We start from the raw sequence: 19,117 nt of genomic DNA, 5'->3' as shown, positions 1-19,117 counted from the left end.
TGGTTAAAAAAAAAACAAAAAAACTCTATAATTTGGGTAACCAATGAGATGCCAACAATAAAAGTTTAAATGACTTCATATGGTCATGCAGCACATGTAATAACTACAATAAATTGCTAAAAATGTATTACTAGTAGTGATCATTTCATTATTTTCTAAAGTATGTAGTAAATTAGAAATCAATAAATTATTATTATTATAGATGTATTTTTCTTATTTACAAATAAATTTATATTTTGACCTGTAAAAAGTTACTTAATGACTAATTTATTTACTTTATTATCACATTTTTAGGCCTTTTATGCTTCTTTGTACTGACCTTGAATATTTATGTATTTAAAAAGCTAAAATAAACACAGATAAAAGAGCAAAGACGTACTGTGAGGAAAGACTCTCTCTCGGCGAGTTTCCCTGACAGTGGAAGCGGCAGTCATCAATGTCGGACTCTGACAGCCAGAACAGATAAATTACTAACAGAACGACAGGTTGACTAAAACTTTACTGTGTTTAAATTTTAATAATTAGATGCAGAGTCATTACCAGTGACATATAAGAGTATTTTTGCAGGAGAAAATTAAATACACTTGTTGTCACCTGGCAATGAGGTCTGGCCTTGGCTCAGTAGTGGCGGCAGTGTTGAGGCTGTGGAGAGACAGCTGGCGAAAGGCTGAGAGGAGTTCAGACTGTAGGAGGCGCTGGAGCTGGAATGGACCTGAGAGACAAAGATCAATGTCAGACAGACAGAAAGCCTCCGTTGGTACTAAAAACCCACATTGAGGCCAGGTGGTTCATATCTTTGTACTGGAGGAAAATGGATGTACCCTCAAATCATATGTGAGTGAAGTAGATGGCACCTTTTATTGTACTGGAATGTCTCGCTTGTACTGTCAGAGGAAAGGGAGTAAATTTTGAAGAAACAATGACTGAGTTTGTGAGCATTATGAATGAAATTAATTAAGAAAATGATCAGTGTTGAGTTTTTTGTTTATTTTTGTTTTGTTTTTCTGTAATGGGTGTCATTTGTTTGCTGTCTATTATTATTATTTAAATTTGTTTATTTTAGGTTGTTTAATGTAACTCTCATGTCACTTGCTTATTTTGTACTATTAAAAAAATCCATAAAAATAATGAAAAAAAAGAAATGCACATCTGTGAAAAATTAATCTGGCTAAAACTAGATTTACATTTCCAAAATGACACATAAAAGTTTAAAAAATGAGAAATTCTACTTATTTCTAAACAATGTAGAAAATCCCAATAACAACTGGGCAGAGCTGAGCTCTGCTTGTGAAACCAGTGATGGATTACTGAGCATCTGCTACGCCAGGCATCCTTAATTCTCAGTTTTTATGATGTTGTTTGTTCGCTAATGTTCTCTAGCGCTGCATTTCCCAACCCCGGTCCTCAAGGCACCCTGACCTGCATGCTTTAGATGTTTCCCTGCTTCAACACCTCGTTCAGACGATTGCAATTCAGCAAAAGCCTGTTAATCAGCCATGAATTGAAATCATATGTGCTTTGTGTGAAGCATTCTAACAGACCTTTGAGGTCTTCACAGAACAGCTGCATGTATACCGAGATTAAATGAAATGTTGAATTTATTTACATATTTTCTAGCCATACTGATCACTCAGTGTTTTACCCTGTATCCACATGCACACAATTATTTACTGATCTGTAGGCAACTTGGGGGCACATCAGCGTATGCCAGCAGGAAGCTGGAATCTGTTTTCTTTCAAGCTTGTGCAGCACTTTGATCAACTGAAGTTTCTCTTTACTGTTTAGAAATGACGATGACTTGAGTTTCCTGACGGTGTCTGAGTGAATTTTCTCTGACATACCTGCGTGTTTGAAACAGCGCTGACAGAAGGAAGAGAGAGTGAGGAGCCGTGAGATGAAAGCAGTCCTGAGGAGAGAGGAGTGCTACACATTGCTCCTCCTAGGGACAAGGAGGTGCTGCACACTCCTCCACTGAGGGAGAGAGGCGTGCTGCAGACTCCGCCACCAAGCGTGAGAGGATCCTTGAGACTGGAGTAGATACCTGAGTGAGGACGGAAAAAGGAATCAAACTCAAAAACCTAGGAGAGAAAAAAAAAAAACCCTAAGGGTTTTTTCTTCTCTTGTGGCAAGTTGTGAAGCTCAAAAACACGTAAGGCACCCAAGAGGCTGAGTCGGAAAGTAGGCCAGGAAATGTGCAGCTCACACAGCAAACCATATCTAGGACAATATCTCTGCCTCACACAGATTCAACAGTACTATGAAGCAGATTTACAAAATATAAAAGCAGTGTCATTCTGCTAAATCTGTCGATCCTGGATGGCTTTTCACTTCCTCTGTACCTCTGAGGTCATGATTCTCAGATAAGTTGATGGGTGTAATGAAAATACTTCAATAATTTAGAGTCGAGCTTAAAAATGAATACAGCAAAGTTCAAACAAATAGCAATGCACACACACACACAGGATGTTAGAGGGCTACCACACACGCCCACCCTCTCAGACTCACCGGAGCCAAGCAAAGAGTTGCTGCGACCTGCAGAAAAACTCCTAGCAGAGGAGGAAGAAGAGGTTGTAGAGGAGGTCGGAGGCAGCGTGGAAGGGAAAGCAGGGTGGGACGATGATGATGGACTCTGGTAGAGAGAGGAACTCAAGGCTGGGGGGGGCGGCGCTGGTGCGTCTCCATGGTGGTGGTGATGGTCCTCATCCCTCCGCTCTCGGTTCTTGCTCCCACGTGGGCGCCCCGGGCCGTGGCGGCTCTTCTTGTTGCTATGGTGCCTCCGTTCTCGGGGCAGCGGCGGGGGCGCGATCTTGTCCTTCATGCTGGCGTCCTCCAGGACGGGAGGTGCGCTGACCTGAGACGGCTTTGTGAGGGATTTGGAGGGCTTGTAGTCGCTCGAGGAGGAAATTTTGCGGATTTTGCAGGTGCTGCCCAACCCTGAAGAGGAAGTGATGCGCATGATGGAGCCAAAGGTGGAGATGGTGACTTTGTTCTCGAAGGGGCTCGAGTTGCTCTCTGTCCGTTCGTGGCTTTGAGACCCTGCGAGGGGGCAATCAGCTGGGGTCAACGCGGGGGGCTTTTGGTATTTACAGTCTTCCTCCTCTTCTTCTTCCTCTTCTTCATCTTTGTCATCTTTCTCTTCCTCTTCTTCCTCCTCCTCATCCTGCACTGCAGACCTCCTGTGGCGCTCTTTGCGTTTCTCTCCGTTGTGGTCGTCGCCTCCACGATCGTGCTCGCGCTCCAAGCGAGAGGAAGATGAGAACTGATGGAAATCCTGAGTGGCTGACAGGGATCCGCCTGCAGGAAACACAAAAACAGTCAGACACAAACACTCAAAACAACTTTTCACTGCGATGGAAATGCTGCAGGCAGTACCGGTGTTGAACGGGCTGGAGGAGCAGGAGGAGGAAGAGCAGCTTTTCCCGGTGCTCCCCGTCTTCTTACTCCGGTGACCATGACTGTGGGAGCTCAGCTTCTTCGGCTTCCCTTCGCCATCTTTGCTGCTATGATGTGTTGAAGATATCTATCCATGCACATCCAAAACAACAGAAGAATGTTTAACGTGTTTTATGAATGATAGCTATCTTTAATAATATTCCACCTCAGACCATGCTCAATTCAATGTACTTCCAGAGTGATATATCAATCTATTTTAACTGTAGTTTTTGCTTTAGGAGTAAACACACATTTTTAAAAAAATCAGTTAATGCATTTAAGCAACTATATAAATCCATAAAGAACTTTCATTACGTCATTATATAACAGTAATGTGATGGTACTGCATTCTTACCAAAGTATGTCAAAAAACCTTAATACTGATGGAAGAAAATGTGTCAACTTGCAGCTAAATTGCATTAATATTTGGTACTAATGTGACCAGCGTGTCTTAAGATGGTCTGTGGTTTGGTTGTTTGTACCTTTTCTATACTGCTTGTTGTTATGGAGGAGGTCAGGCTGTCTGAAGACTTCTTGTGCCGCTCTTTCTGACGAATCTTGTCTTTATGACTCTAAAACACACACAAACATACACACACAGTGTAGAATGGTCAGCATGTGTACAAAACAAACATCTGTCAACTTCAAGGTGCAGAGACATATATTTCTTTCATTTTACCTCCCTGTAAATTCAGGATTAAATTGAAAATGAATTTCCTCACATTTAAAGTTCTTCAATACCAAACTCAACTATCTCTTTAATCTTGGAAATATTTTCTAGCACGTTGACTTCATGTTTTAGATTTATTTCTGTAAAAGGGAAGCATTTCTCTCCACTGAACAGGCTCTACATATATAAACTGATGGAACACATTCCTTCTCCTGCTTTGTTTTTATTTCTACCTTTTGTCTTTTTCAATAATCTATATAGAGACTTAATTATTGATCTCACTGATTGACATTCATTACTGACTGGCCTCACTATTCTTATAGCAAAAGTTTCACTTTAGTTGTTTCAATCCATCTCCGTCCTTTACAAAGAGTAGAGGAAAAAAACAAATTGACTTTATACTGAGGAGAGAGATATTGTCAGTGGTTAGTAAATACCAAGTTTCTCAAACTAAATCAGACCAAAGAGTTGTTTACCTTCCTCTGTTTATGGTGGTGATGTTTTTCCTGTGATGGAGAACTGGAACGCCCCCTGGGATGACTGAAGGAGCTACTAGCATTTTCGCTTGAGCGCAACTTCTTCTGCTGTAAAAAAACAAAACAAACAAAAAGAAAAATCAGCTTTTCCTTCATTGTATATATTTTAAAAAAATCACAATGACAAAAAACAACACAAATCTCTCCGAAAAGTAGGCTAAATACAGAAACGATGATTTTCTTTGTACCATTTTGTTGTAGTGATGCTTGCAGTAACCACAGTATTTAACGTTGTCAGCTTCTGGGCCTTCTTCCTCACACAGCAGACCAGCCATCTGAGCACTGAGCAAAGTATAGCACAGGGTCATAGGTCAGAGACAAGCTTCTACACAAACCAGACAACACAGTTGAACCTGAGAGATCAGTCATGTCCGAATGAGTTCAAGTTTATTCTGGATTTCTTCACAACCTAGTCAACATTTGGTCTTTATATTAAGAGCATTCAGTTGCATTCAAAACACGACAAGATAAATGCACTTGACCATCATTCATTTCAATAACATGTAATGTTAATGCTGGTATTTGAGTTAAATTTGCATGTTCGATGATCTTCAAGATAGAAATTTAGATGGTGGTGGCGTAGGGGTTAGCGCGACCCACATTTGGAGGCCTCAAGTCCTCGACGCGGCTGTCGTGGGTTTGACTCCCAGACCCGGCGGCGTTTACCGCATGTCTTCCCCCTCTCCTTCCCCCTTTCCTGTCAGCCTACTTCATAAAAAGAGACTCTAGAGCCCACAAAAAGAGCCCCTGGAGGGGTAAAAAAAAAAAAAAAGATAGAAATTTAGATAAAGTTTCTCTTCGCTTCATGCTGCGTACTGAGATCTGGCTGCACTATGTGGCTAGAGAAGGATTTGCAGAGTCCATGCAACAAGATCTGGACTATAAGTTGTATATTAAAGGTATCAGAGATATGCCTAAAATAAAGTCAGAGAAACAAAAAGGTGTGAGGAGCTATTTCAAAGAAGACCATTTTCTACAGAAGACTGTTAATTCAGCCTGCTACTTATAAACGGAGTGAAAGGTAAGCAGGTAACAGGAAGACTGAAACTGCTATATACTGTACTATGTACTGGGCATGCTGACAATCTTTTGGAAATTTTATAGTAAGGATCTACAGTACAGTCTCCTTGCAGGTGGAGAGTTCACTCCTAATAGAAAAGATTTTGTCTTCCTTTTTTATTATTTTGTGTAATTCATAAACAGATCACGTGGGCATATACGCATTTGTGTGTGCCTGCGTCACATTGCGTGCGTTGAGCCTCATGCGGGTCAGATGCTTTTTCCTTGTATGCCATGAGCTTCGTGTGGCATATTAGTATGGGTCAGGAACTGACTACCAGGTGTGCAGTTCGACGTTGCCGTTTCAGTGTGCCATGTACATTACGTGCGTGTGGGTCAGGTGCTCCATTTTTGTCTGCCACACATTTAGTGTGTGTTGGGGATGTGGTTGTGTTCATGTGGGTCAGGTGCGGTGATGATTTAAATAATATCCTGCAGGCATCCCTGGCCTCACATACACTTCCTTAGTCTCTCTCTCGTCGTCAATCTCAATAACACTGCAGTCGTCTTGAAGTTGTGTTGTCCTCTTCCTCATGCAGCAGACCAGTCTTTTGAAACCCGTTCATAAAAAGTTGTATATTAGATGCATCGCAGTGTTCAAAGCATGTGAAAAAAGTAGTGGATTATCGTCCATTAATTATGGTATGCTGTACAACACTTTGTCTGTGAAAGGTGCTTTATAGATAAAATACTTAATTTACACAAACAATAGCAAACATTGAATTTTCTTCACTTAGTAACAACTTCCTTACCAAGTAGTGTTACCATCAATGTACAGTGAACCCTCCCTATATCACGGTTCACCTTTCACTGTCTCGCTGCTTCATGGATTTGCATCGTGCATTGTGTTCTGCATTCTGATGGGCTAAACAGTCTCTCCGCTTCTTTTCTACCTGTGTGTCAATAACGTTGCGGTTCAATATGTACACGTACGTAAAACAGCTTGCCAATTTCAAGAATATTTTTGCCAGAAGAAAAAAGAGCGACAACAACTACCGATAACTATGTTCTCTCGAAAAAACACACCTGCACCGCGGACTTTAGAAGAAAAAAACGCTACAAAGCGGAGTCAGGATGCAGCGGCTCAGTCAGAAGAGCAGTGAAATACACGTGAGTCACTATTTGTCCTACTGTACTTTTTTCATAATCATTTTTCATTTTCTCCCGTTCTAATCCAATGACTTGGGTCACGGTGGGGCGGTGCTGATCTCCGCAATTTGAAGCCTTCAGTTAGTATTGATGATTAAAATGATTATTTTACAGTACAGTAGTTATTTGTAAAAAAAAACAAAAAAACAACGTTTATACAGTACTTTTATTTGTTAAACAAATGCTTGGGCCTGTAAAAAGGTTTTGTTCTTTGGTTTCAATGTATTATGGAGTATTTCATTGTATAATAATTGCAAAAAAAAATAAAGGTTACTACTTCACGGATTTTGCCTATCAAGGGTTCTTTTTGGAACGTAACCCCCGCGAAAAATGAGGGTTCACTGTAATTTGGTACCACTAAAGTGGTGTGCTTAACTGGAAAAAGTTTTGTTTGGTTTTGTCAGAGCAGATGAATAGGAAAACTAGACAATTGTAAGTCACCAGCAAACTTCTTGAGACGCTTGTAGTAATTGTAGATTTCCAAAAATACAAGATGCAAACAGAAATCTCTCCAACCTCATCCCTTTTTGATTTTTTAAAAATTAATATAACTATTTCAAGACAGATCTTCAATCTATACACACACAAAAAAAACAACAACATTAAATCAATGCTATTTATTCGTCAAGAAAACTTGTCATCAGCTGAAATCGTCATCTGCAGATCAGAGGTCTGTCAGAGCTTTGCTGATCAAAATGGATACAAGTTCGCCCGATTGTTGCATTTCTAGGTTTCATCACTGAATTTAAAGCTAAGGAGAAATAACAGTTCAAATCAAATACAGGGGTACAGCAGATAGCCAGAGCCTTTTCTGAAATGGGAAATAATGTTAAATTTTGTACTTTAGTAATAAATTTAATGCTGTTCAATTAAGTCCCCAGTTAACATTAATTGAACACACTGTAAGCAACTAAGCTACAAGAAAAAGTACACAAAGTATTCAAAAGGATGAATGCGGTACAGACAACTACGCTGATGTATTTTAAAACATCAGCTCATTTGTCTACACCTTTTGCAATTTCTTTTCATAGAACCCCACCACATGCCGAACGTCAAACACAAACTTGATGACACTGCTCATCACTCACCAGGTAACGTGAAAAGCTTGTCTGCAGCCCTGCCTGTTGCAGGTCATGCAGGCTCCACAGGCCGCCTTGCTCTCCCTTCCGTGGTCCTCACAGATGTAACACGTCTGGACAGCAGAGGACACCAAAGAAAGATAGAAATATAATTCACAATTCACAGCATGTGCAGTGTTTATACCAATGTGACCAGAGCAAACACATAAAAGGGAGTTACACCAAATAAAGGATTTAAGCTCTAATGTAAATGATTAGGATGTTTAGCAGATGAGGGTTTAAAACAAAACAGTTTCTTCAGGGTTTGAAACAGCAGAACTGTTCACCAGATGTTTAGGGAAACTGGATCGTCTGTCATCACCTTTAAATATTTTTGGTGCTCACATCCACACAATGAATGCATAAAGAGAACAATTCCCTTCACTGCCTAACATTAGACTGAACTTTTCCTGTTTTGGTCAGTGAAGAGTACCAAGACAATTTATTTTTGCTAAAGCTCAACGTTCTTTAAATGAAAATGTTTGCATTTGGATCCCTAGTATTTTGGTAGTATTGATTTTTAAACTTTATGGATTGGTTTAGATACTTTGGATACCTTTTGACAAGCCTCTCTTGGTAATGTAAAGGAACTTCAAAAGAACAGGTGTAACTGAGTCTTTTCATCTCTGCCCACGAAATTTTTTATGGGACTGATATCAGGGTTGTGTTATGATCACTCTAAAACATTGACTATGTTGTCCTTAAAGGGGCAGCATTATGTATTTCCCAGGCACATAGTGCCATTTTTGTAGCACTATCAAGTTAGCTTCGGTTTTAATAAAAATGCTATAAATATATAACAAAACATTTTACTACAAAATTTGACATCTTGAAAATGGGCCTCTAATTTTGCCGTTTACAACCATATTGAGGACTGCTGGACTACAAAGTAGTTCATATGATAGGCTCAGCAGATTTGCAGTTCCACCAGTTGTTTGCTAATTGCTGCTGATGCTAGTCTGGAGGAGCTGAATGGAAGAGTCAAGGGGGAAGGAGGACTCTGTGAGGCAGAAGCTTGCAGCACCAAGGAAGAGCTTCGTGCAAAAGGTGGCGCTTTGTGGGATCAAGCGTTTAGGCACCGCCTATAACATTACAGGATGACATAGAGATATCAATAAAAAAGTCAATTTTACATAATAAAAATCATGATATTGAGGGTGACAGTCAAAGCAGTTTGTAATTAATCTGCTAATATGATCAGAGTCATTGTTCATTTTAAAGACCCACTTGCGGCCAAGCTCCAGCTTCCTGGCTGATGATTTGAGATTTTGCTTCAATATTTTCACATGATATTCTTTTTTCATGTAGCCATCTATGAAGTGAACCAGTTCCTCTCGCACCAAAACACTCCTCCTCCCCCCCACCATGATGGTGCCACCCCTGTACTTCACTGATGGAAGAATGCTTCCCATTTTCAACTTAATGTAGAAATGGCCAATATAATCAATCTACTTAGTTGCAATATAATTATTTGGCTTTTATAATTATTTGGCACATTTCACGAAAGATTGTCTGAGACACAACCCGTCTCTTCCCTGAGAAGTATTGTGCTGAACATTCCCGAACTGTTTTTACTTGGATATAATTATTTAAAAAGAAGAATGTGGAACCTTCAGACATAAGGATATTTAACTCATAGATAAACAAAACTTATAGAGGTAAAAAATGATAAATTTCTTCATTTGTGTTTTGAGTATTGAGGCGTGGGCTTAACATATATCCACAGGTGTGCCTCAATTTAAGACAATTATTCGAAATTAACCAGTAAGATGTTTGCAAAGTCATGACATCATCATCTGGGTTTTCTCGAATTAAGTAAAAGGCAGGCTCATTCAACAAATCGGAATATTTTTAAAAAGCCTATTGATGTTTTTAAGCTTTATCACTAAGTTAAGCACATTAAATAGATTAATTACACACAAGTGGAGGTTTGAAAAACTTAATTTCTGTTGTGACTTCCAGTTAATGAAAACATATTTAAGATTAGAATATCACATCAGATCATTAAAAAACTATGTTAAAAATAGAAATGTGGGCTTAATGAAATATATGTGCAATACGTTGTACTTTTAATCTGACAAATGGGCCTCTTCTCAATGCATACTCTAATTTAATGAATATCACTGAACTCTTCGTTTATGTAAACCTCTGAGATAAATTTAACTTCTCCTTCATAAACCCTAAAATTATTTCAGTAATCCCAAGTGACCAAAAATGGGGAATGTTTAGTCTGATGTTATGCCACAGAGGGAGGATAAAGAAAGGTTATGCATCTTTCCAAACATTATATGCAAGTATCTGGTTTCAACTGTACATGTGGGCCTACACGAGATGAAATGAGCAAGCTTTGCATTTGTCCGTCAGCGTTCCTTTAGCAAGCAGGGCAGGCTGGCAGGGGGCAGGAGAGGCCTAGCAACAGGTGCGAGACAAAGGAACAGCAGGCTCTTCACCTTTTTCACTCCAGCCGTCTCCGTTTGCTCTTTCTCTCCCTTTTCCCTCCATTCCCCACATCCCACAGAGCTCTCTGTTTCGCTCTCAGAGGATGACGCTCGTGCAGTGAAAAGCCGGAGACACAGCCGCACCGAGCATGTAAAAGGAAGAGTGGCTTCTCAAGTTTTCGCTGTCCATTGTAAGGCTGTCTAGGAATGCAGGCTGCAAAAAATCTGGATGAATGGCTCTGACGGGGCAAAGCTGCATACAATTTACTGTAGCTAACAGTAATATGAAACCAGGCTCTCAAACACTCACACATGTGTATTTATATGTAGGCATATGCACACACACATCAAAGGCACTGGATTTCCAAAATGAGCCTAAGATTTCCTTTTAGGAGAGCTTATCTGATACAACACATGTTGTAGATGAACTGCCGCCCAAAAGTCTTGATTCACCTACTTGCCTTCCAAGGATTCAGACTTTCAGGCAATCTGGTAAAATAATCTTAAAAAAATGTATTCGGTCCTCCTAAAGGTCCACTCCTTAAACCTTTTACTGATAGTTACTGCCAGCATCAATGTATATCAAGGATTGAAAAGTAAAAATTTTCTATGTATATGTATGGTTTTTTTTTTTAGTAATGGTGTCAAAACCGCTACAATTTACTGTCATGCTATTAAAGAGATGCTGAAGTTTCAGCAACTAATTTCTACTGCTGTGTTTAGCATAGAGTACTGAAATGCTGGCCCCTCCCCACCTGTTGCTACACACTGCTGGTCGTCTGGCTAAAGAAAGATTGCTACACTGTTTGGAAATGTGGCTGATAAACGAAAAATCCCAATTATGATTTGGAAACTAAGGTAGTATTTCTATTGAGGTATTGTTTTAAAACTACCGTTGGCAAGCTAATAGCCGCAGCGTGTGTTTTATACAACTGACGGCAGATTAGCAATCAAAGCAGGAATTTCAGCTAAGCAGCAGAAGTCAAATTAATCTAAAGAGATTAGAGTCAGTTAATTTTTCACCATCAAGAAATAAACACTAGATTTGCATTAATCCAGCAAAACGAAGAATTCACATAATTTCTGGTCCATCAACAAACATGAGCCTCAGTCCAGTTTTTGAGTTTAATAAGCTGTTAATATTTTTACTAATATTTTAACTACTTACCTTAAATATTAAAACACAACTTAAACAAAACAAGCACAAGGCAATTCTTTATATTTTTGAATTTGTATTTAGTTTTTAGTTATTGGTCTTTAATGTCTGTGTGCGTAACTTAGTGTGTTCTATCAGTTTGCTAATGAACTTCTACTTAGGAACAAATAAATGACTATATCCTATTAAAATCACACACAAGTATAGGGACACATGCTTCATGAATCAAAAACAAAACAACCTAAATCCCCCTTTTTCCAGTATTATGTGTTATATAGTCTTAGGAGGAATAAATACTATCCACAAACTATGAATCTGCAGGTCAGCTTTCAAAGAAAACTGACATTAAAAAACTGACAGGAAAAAAGCCTGGCTGGTGGATCTTGGTTTTAAATTAAGGCAGTTATATTGTGTTATATTTGTTAAAAATGTTTGTGTTAATGAAATTAAACCAAAGTATATTAACTCAAGTGTAGCAGAACTGTACACAACCAGCCAGCCACTAAAGAATGTAAACACGCCATTTAAGGGGCACAGGAGAAGCAACAAGTGACACCAAGTTAAATCTAATGAATACAGAGGATTTTTTTTATGGTAAATGTGCGTCTTTGTTTCACGCTACTCCAGCCTACATCTGCTTCTACTGGAAATCTTCCAGAGTTCCCAGAACAGCCGCCGTGACCTCGACACACTCAGCTTAGGGCTTTTACAGGATGTGTAGGTGGGAACAAAGCAAACAAGTATGAAAAAAAATTCAATACAGAATAAAACTAAGAGTGAATAGTACAGTACACATCATGTATTGTACTATTCACTTGTTTTTCAACATTTGAGTCACTGAATAGATGTGTGGGGCAACATTTATGTGACCAACAAATCTTGTTTGATTTTCAAAAAAAAAAAAAGAAAAATCCTACATAATGTAGATTCAAGAGAGCAGTCTGTTCATTAACTCACTTACATTTACATAAAAAATAGTAGTGAGAGCTTTTAGTTATCTAACAATAAATTGGTACCAAACTTTTGTGCAACAGCATCCAATGAAATTAAAACATTTATATGTCCATAAAATCAAAGCAGAATAGGAAAAGAATTTGCTTGAAAACAAAATCATTCCAACTCTATGGGCCACAGAATATGTTAAATATTTACTGTTTACTCCATTGTCTTGGAATATGAAAGGGGCAGATTACATAAGACACACTTTCTTCCTGCTTCTGTTTTACTCAATAGATTTGATCTGAGTTTGAATCTGTGACCTGAATACTGTGACATGTATATTGAAATTAAATAAGTAACATAGAAGTGGAGACATCATGAAATGACATAAAGCTGAAATTAGCCTCTAATTCCTCAGCGTTGTCATTTCAGTGCTTTCCTTGCATTTGAACCAAATCATATCAACTCCATTTCAAGATTTCAAATCTGAATGAATTATTCTACATTTAACACATTCAAAACACACTATGATCTGTGATCCCTTCATTTTGTTTGACAAAATCTCCCAAAATAAGACTGTTCTGAATCAGAAGAGTAACTTGCGTTAGAACCATGGATCAGGTTGAAAACTTGATCCCAATGACAAAGGGTTTAGAGGCCAAAAAAGCTCTGAAATGACAGAGTTTTTATTTGCAGGTTTTATCAATGACTGAAAAATCCAAAACAAACTATTGGTAAAAATCAACAGATATATACTTAGAGATATAGAGTTACTATCCAAATTAAAATTAATGTGATTCTTTTCCAATCCAGTTCCTGTTGATTCTCCAGATGACAGTAAAGTCTTTTAAAATACTATTTATGCACATATTACTGTGCAAAAGAAATTATGTGGAGCCTTCTGCAGTATAGATAGCTGTAGCGGTGCATCTCAAGACCAAATGAAGTTCCAGCATGCATTTATCCGTCAGCCTTACTTTTACACAACAAATCAATCACTTATGATTTCTCTGTTACCCTTTATGTACACCCTCTCACCATCCACATAAAACATAAAAAACAGGCCAAATAACATTTTAAAAATCTCTTGCTTTAATCTTAGACACACTGTGTATAATCATTTAATGGTCTTGGATGAAAGTATTGGAATTTTAACAGTAATTAGTGAATTAAATTAATGAGGACTTGTGCAATTGGACAGAGTAAATGCTGCTGTTCTTGTTAGTCAAGAACAGGAGCCAAACAGCACAGTTTAGACTTCTGGAAAGGGCAGCAACATATTTTCACTTTCTACCTCAGCTAAACTCTCATTCTGAGCAGAAACGTGTTGAATGGATGCAGAGGTACGCCTGGCCAGCAGATACATTGTTTGAATGTTCAATATTGTTGTTTTTATTCCTATAGTCACATTACATGATTGTTTTATTAAGTCTCACCAACTCTGAACCATTAATGCTGCTGGCAAGAGGCATAAGATTCTCAGGACTGGTTTGTCACCTTGTGGTCCTGTGACTCTGCAGTGGTACCAAAACTCTCCTTACAGTCAATGACAGCCTTTTAATTTTTTGTTCTTGTTTTTTTTTTTAATAAATGTTAGTTCTTCTTTGGTGCCAAGGTTTAGATATTGTGATCAACACCTAGACCTTCTTTGCTTTGACCCAATTGATCTTTTCCTTTGCCAAAGCTACTTCTTTTCAACTACAACGCACCTTCACCACCACCGTGTCATGATAAAACCAAGCTGTAAGATTTTCTAATCTCTGGCATCCAGAGATTAGAAAAACAAAACCAGGGTAAAACATAAACCAGGTTTGACATAAATATGCAGCTGCTGCAACATCTAGGGATTTGTAAATAAGTGTTCATAAGTAAGCCAGTGAATGGAAAATATGAAAAAAAAAGTTAATAAGTTAAAATTGGTCAGTAAGCAGTAAAACAGATATGCTGTAATTAATTTTATTCTGGTTTATATGCACAGAGAATTGTGTTCAATAATCTGAAGTGATGCAAAAAGAGACAGCTCTGCAATTCAGCCATTTTTAGACAATCATAGTTATAAAATCTCTGATCTGTGCATCTCTAAACAACAAAGTAAAAAGGAACTTAGTTCTCCATTCAACTCATCCTGCAGAAGCATAAAGATTTATTTGATTGCAAAAAGTGAATTACTTGGTTTTGGGAACCATCTCTCTAACATTTGTTCAGTTTATACGAGTCTCCTGCAAAAACAAACATGTATTATTCTAAGAAATTTTACTCCCAGTTTCTGCACAAAAAATGTGCTCCTTTGATTGTTTTTTGTAGGTCACTTTCTTTTTTTAGATCTAATTTGATTATTTTTTGAAGGAAAACCCCGTCTTGCAAAACGTGAAATATGCATAGCAGATTAAAGATAGCACAGCACACTGACTGTAATCTCAGGGATTAACCAGTATATCCTAACATTCAGATTTCAGATAAAGCTCTGCTCTCTAATGCAGCACTAATGCAGGTTTTCCACTTAGATGTGCATGTTTCGTACCTTAAGGTATCTCTCATGTGGGACATACTGCAGGATGATGGGCTCCATGGTGAGAACGTTGGCAAACTGCACCTCAGGGATGTAGAGCGCGCACACTACGTGGGCCCAGCCTGAGCAGCAGAGAGATTAGAGGAAGATGACAAGGCTCTTTATGGAGGACTTTAATCTGTTTCAGGCGCACTGATGTAGATCTCAGAGAAACATCAGGAGAATTAAGGTGGACAGAGACTTACCGCCACTGTCTGTCCTTTTAAGGGCTCCATCCTTGTGGGGACAGAGATCGCATCTCTGAGGCAAAAGAGGAGACAGCAGAGCTCATCGTGAGTGGAAAATCAGTCATTGCAGGTGAAATGGTAAGAGTGAGACATGTTGGCATACTCACTACTCGTGCTGCTCGTTCTTGTGACTCACACTTCCTACAGAACCACGGGCCGGTGGGAACCTGGACAATGCCGTAGCACGCTGGGACAAACACACAAACAAACCAAGTGACTACTATTTCCCTGTTTGTTTTTTTCTTCTTCAGACTAATAAAAACAGATTTTTTTCAAAATGAGGAGAATATGCCCTAAAAGAAATGCTTAAAAAATGCTTCCTAATCATAATCTAATCTAATTTGCCATATAAGATAATATTTGTTCAAAGACTTGGGGACAATCTTATTCAATCTGAATTTTGAGACAAGCGGTATTAGCTTCACAGTATCTTGAAAATATGGTGTTTCACATTTAAGTAACAAAAATATTAACCTAAATGACAAAAAAAAGTCCTGTGGAGAAGTTGGATTTGGGGCTGGGCGATGCGGTCTAAAAATAAAATCTCAAATTCCTTCATACAAAATCTGATTTTAAGCCATTTTTTTTCTTGCTTACTTCTCTTAAAAATAAATTATAAATGACAAAAAAAATATGTCAAAAACTTGCTTAATCCCTAGTGAGAGTTGACCTGAATTCAAAGTCCAAATAAAAAAAGAAAAGTTCTCCACCACTTGGGCTGCACAATAGTGTTTTAGCATCTCCATCAAAAAAATTACTGTCAGGTGTCAAAATAAAAGTGAATGAAAATCTATTCAACTGGCTAAATAAATGATTGGCAATCAAACTTCATAGTCTTCAACATAATAAATGTTATTATGATAGTGCATAAACTCCCACTGCAATGTTGATTGTGACTCAGGATTCTGTGCAGCTTTTTTAGAGCTCACAAAGATATATTTCTACTTGATTTTTAAAAGGAAATAATAAATTATCCATTAGCTTAAAATTAAACCAAAAATCTTACCAGATTTTGATGGCTTTTTTTGTAGTCATTTCCAGATTACTTTTTCCACTGATCCACAGTCAGTGGAAAAAACAAAACCTCAAACTTACTTAAAATATCTGTAACAGCTTGACCAATAAATGAAACGTAAAAATGTCAGCATTTATTACTATAAAATCCTTTTTTTATTTTGCCTACAATTGCTACTCAGTGGTGGTTGTTGTGTGTCTTGTCTCTATGCTGCTGTAACTGCGAAATAATTTCCCTGCTGGGATGAATAAAGTAATTCTATTCTATTCTATTCTATTAGGCTGTGTAAAAAAATTTATGTACTGAAAAAGGCTAATTGATTTTACAGAATGTTGTTAAGGCACATCGAGAAGTGAATTTATGAATCTTGGTAAATTACAAGATGCAAGAATGTAAAAAAAAAAAAGAAGCAACTTCCACATAATTTAAAAAGAAATTTCTTATTGTATTTAAAACAATTTCTATTCTTCTACTTCATAACTTTTCTGTATTAGTCTTACTGAGTTTATCCACAGCAGAAGACATGTTTCTTCTTCCTACAGGATGCAGTTTGGTTTTAATAATCCTCATAAACATCTCATTCATATTTATAGGGCGCTTTCATCTCAGCCATAAACTTTAAAGCTATTTCAGCCTTTAACTCAGCCATCATAAAACCTAAGCACTTCTTGGTCACTTCAGAGACAAAACTCCATTTATCTTATAGTGCCTTGCAAAACTTTTGGCAGCCATAATCTTCAGTGTTATTATTGTAATTTGTGTGATAGAACACAAAGAAGTCCATAATTTTGGATTATATGTATTTTTATTTTCCATACGAACATAAAATCTGGAAAAAGTGGAGACAAGTGGTATTAGCTTCACAGTATCTGGAAAATATGGTGTTTCACATTTAAGTAACATTTGTATTCAAATCTGACTGAAACAACATTTTGTGGGAATCCTATTACAACCCCACCTTCCAGCAGGATTATTACACCTAACAGAAATATAGTAATTAGAGCAGCTAAACGAAAGCATATTGATATATTAGAGCCTAATCTGTGGCAAGACTTGAAAATGGATGTTCACAGACACGCAGTCCAAACCTGACCAAGTCTCAGCTCTGTTCCTGCATGTTTTCCTCCATTGCTGTCCTGCCATCAAATTGTCCTATCTGAGCTGTGGATATCTAAAGCTCCTCCAGAGTTACCACGGGCCTCTTGGCTCCTCCTCTGATTATCATCTTCTTGCAACCAGATGAGTCTGATAGTTTATGTAAATCCTCATGAAACTGGTACATTTTTAGACATTGCACAATGTGTTCAAAAAACTCGACATTTGTAGTTTTAACTTGTCTGCTATGTTCTTTGGTCTCAGTGATGTTCACCAACTGAGGCCTTCAAACAACAGCTAGTTACACTTGACAGCAAAAAAAAAAAAAAAAAAAAAATACCACCACCTGCACTACGTTGTGTTGGTCTGTCCCAAGTTTGTGTTGGCAATGTGAAGAATAAAATAAAAGTTAAAGAAGTGGATACTTTTTTGCCAGGCTCTGTAAATAATAAACATCGTAGAATCAAGTCTGACGATTTATTACATGGATATGTGATCCTGGGAGTTAGCTGCACCCAATTATATGAAGTAAATAAAACAAAGCAAGTGTCCAAGCCGGCGGGCCTCACCGGGGCTGGCTCGCGGTGAAAACTGGTTGCGTGTCATGGACCCGAACGGGCCAGACAGCCGCACACGGACCGGTCATGGAGGCACCATCCTTCCTTGATGTCAGCAAGCCTGCCTGGCCCTGAGCCTTCACAACAAACAGCACGCCTGCCTGCTACCCTGTCTACCCCTCCCACACGCTCGCAACACGCACGTAGACAGAGCGAGCCTTACCTCAGAGACCTGCCGTCCTCTGAGCACCGCTGGCTGCTTCCAGCCGCCGGGCTCAGCGACCACAGCTGCCCGCTAATTATGAGCTAACGGTGGCTAAATGTTACCTTGGTGAACGGCGACGCTGCAGCCGTGTCCATCACAGTACACCAGCGGGTTCTCAGCCCAGCCTCGCTCGTCGGAACACACGCAGCAGCCTCCGACCATTTCCCGCATGCTTCTCCCATAAGAAGAAATAAATTTCTCCTCCCGAGTAACGGTCCAGACCTCGGCCAGGCCTGTCAGGTAGACATCCGGCACTTTAACGCTGTACCCTGCATAGTCATCTGCCGCGTCGGGCGCACGGGGGTGATTTTGCCGCAGCGGTGAAACCAAATCTCGGCGTGTAAAAAATTGCGCTGCTTCGCAGTTTCTACGTTTTCACCGTGATGTCCTCCTCCCGTCCTTAGAACAGATGCAGTGCGCATGCTCACAATTTGTCCTGCAAAGGCATCAACTTGGGATCTGAATCAATTTTCTATTGTAACATTTTAAGCTCATAGCTGTATGTGTCTTTCAACTAGATAAAAATCATACATTTCACCCATCGCTCAATTTCTCTGTTAAAATAATTTAAGCAGCAAAAACCGTGGACTGCTCTTTTTTTAATAGACTGTGAAGAAACAACAGCGCCATCTGCTGGACTTTGTAAGAATGCAATTTCAAGATATTTCTCCGGTATTTCACCATTCGGGCTTTAACCCTTATTTTCTCCCCAATGGGCCAGAATGTAATAACGTGGAAAGTAACTATATAATTATTTTAGGTAAATCTTTAAACCATGGTATATATTAAAACAATGCTGCTGTATATATTTTACTATTTCCCCTTATTCCTTTGCTGGAGTGCACCATAGATTAATTTAAAGTGTTACTTGGTCAGTTTGTAGCTTATTATT

At 38.6% G+C, this 19,117-nt stretch overlaps 1 protein-coding gene across 2 annotated transcripts in view; it reads right to left on the bottom strand.

Annotated features, from left to right (window-relative positions):
* The window catches only part of mllt6 (MLLT6, PHD finger containing), a 28,200-nt gene extending 9,572 nt beyond the window's left edge, over positions 1-18,628 (bottom strand). For both annotated transcript variants that reach the window (XM_023333849.1, XM_014470254.2), the window contains exons 1-13: positions 18,288-18,628; positions 15,401-15,480; positions 15,252-15,306; positions 15,019-15,128; positions 7,935-8,038; positions 4,827-4,920; positions 4,579-4,686; positions 3,915-4,004; positions 3,373-3,520; positions 2,506-3,294; positions 1,842-2,041; positions 595-712; positions 380-446 (exon numbers count right to left, since the gene is read on the bottom strand). In XM_023333849.1, coding sequence (XP_023189617.1) covers positions 380-446; positions 595-712; positions 1,842-2,041; positions 2,506-3,294; positions 3,373-3,520; positions 3,915-4,004; positions 4,579-4,686; positions 4,827-4,920; positions 7,935-8,038; positions 15,019-15,128; positions 15,252-15,306; positions 15,401-15,480; positions 18,288-18,396 — 2,072 coding nt within the window. In that variant the 5' untranslated portion in view covers positions 18,397-18,628. The remainder of the gene's footprint in view (positions 1-379; positions 447-594; positions 713-1,841; positions 2,042-2,505; positions 3,295-3,372; positions 3,521-3,914; positions 4,005-4,578; positions 4,687-4,826; positions 4,921-7,934; positions 8,039-15,018; positions 15,129-15,251; positions 15,307-15,400; positions 15,481-18,287) is intronic.
* Between the last annotated feature and the right edge of the window lie 489 nt (positions 18,629-19,117).

The sequence above is a fragment of the Xiphophorus maculatus genome, chromosome 5 (genome assembly GCF_002775205.1).
Source record: "Xiphophorus maculatus strain JP 163 A chromosome 5, X_maculatus-5.0-male, whole genome shotgun sequence".
NCBI classification, from domain to species: domain Eukaryota; kingdom Metazoa; phylum Chordata; class Actinopteri; order Cyprinodontiformes; family Poeciliidae; genus Xiphophorus; species Xiphophorus maculatus.
The sequence above is the reverse complement of the archived record's forward strand: the minus strand, read 5'-3'. Positions and strand labels throughout refer to the sequence as shown.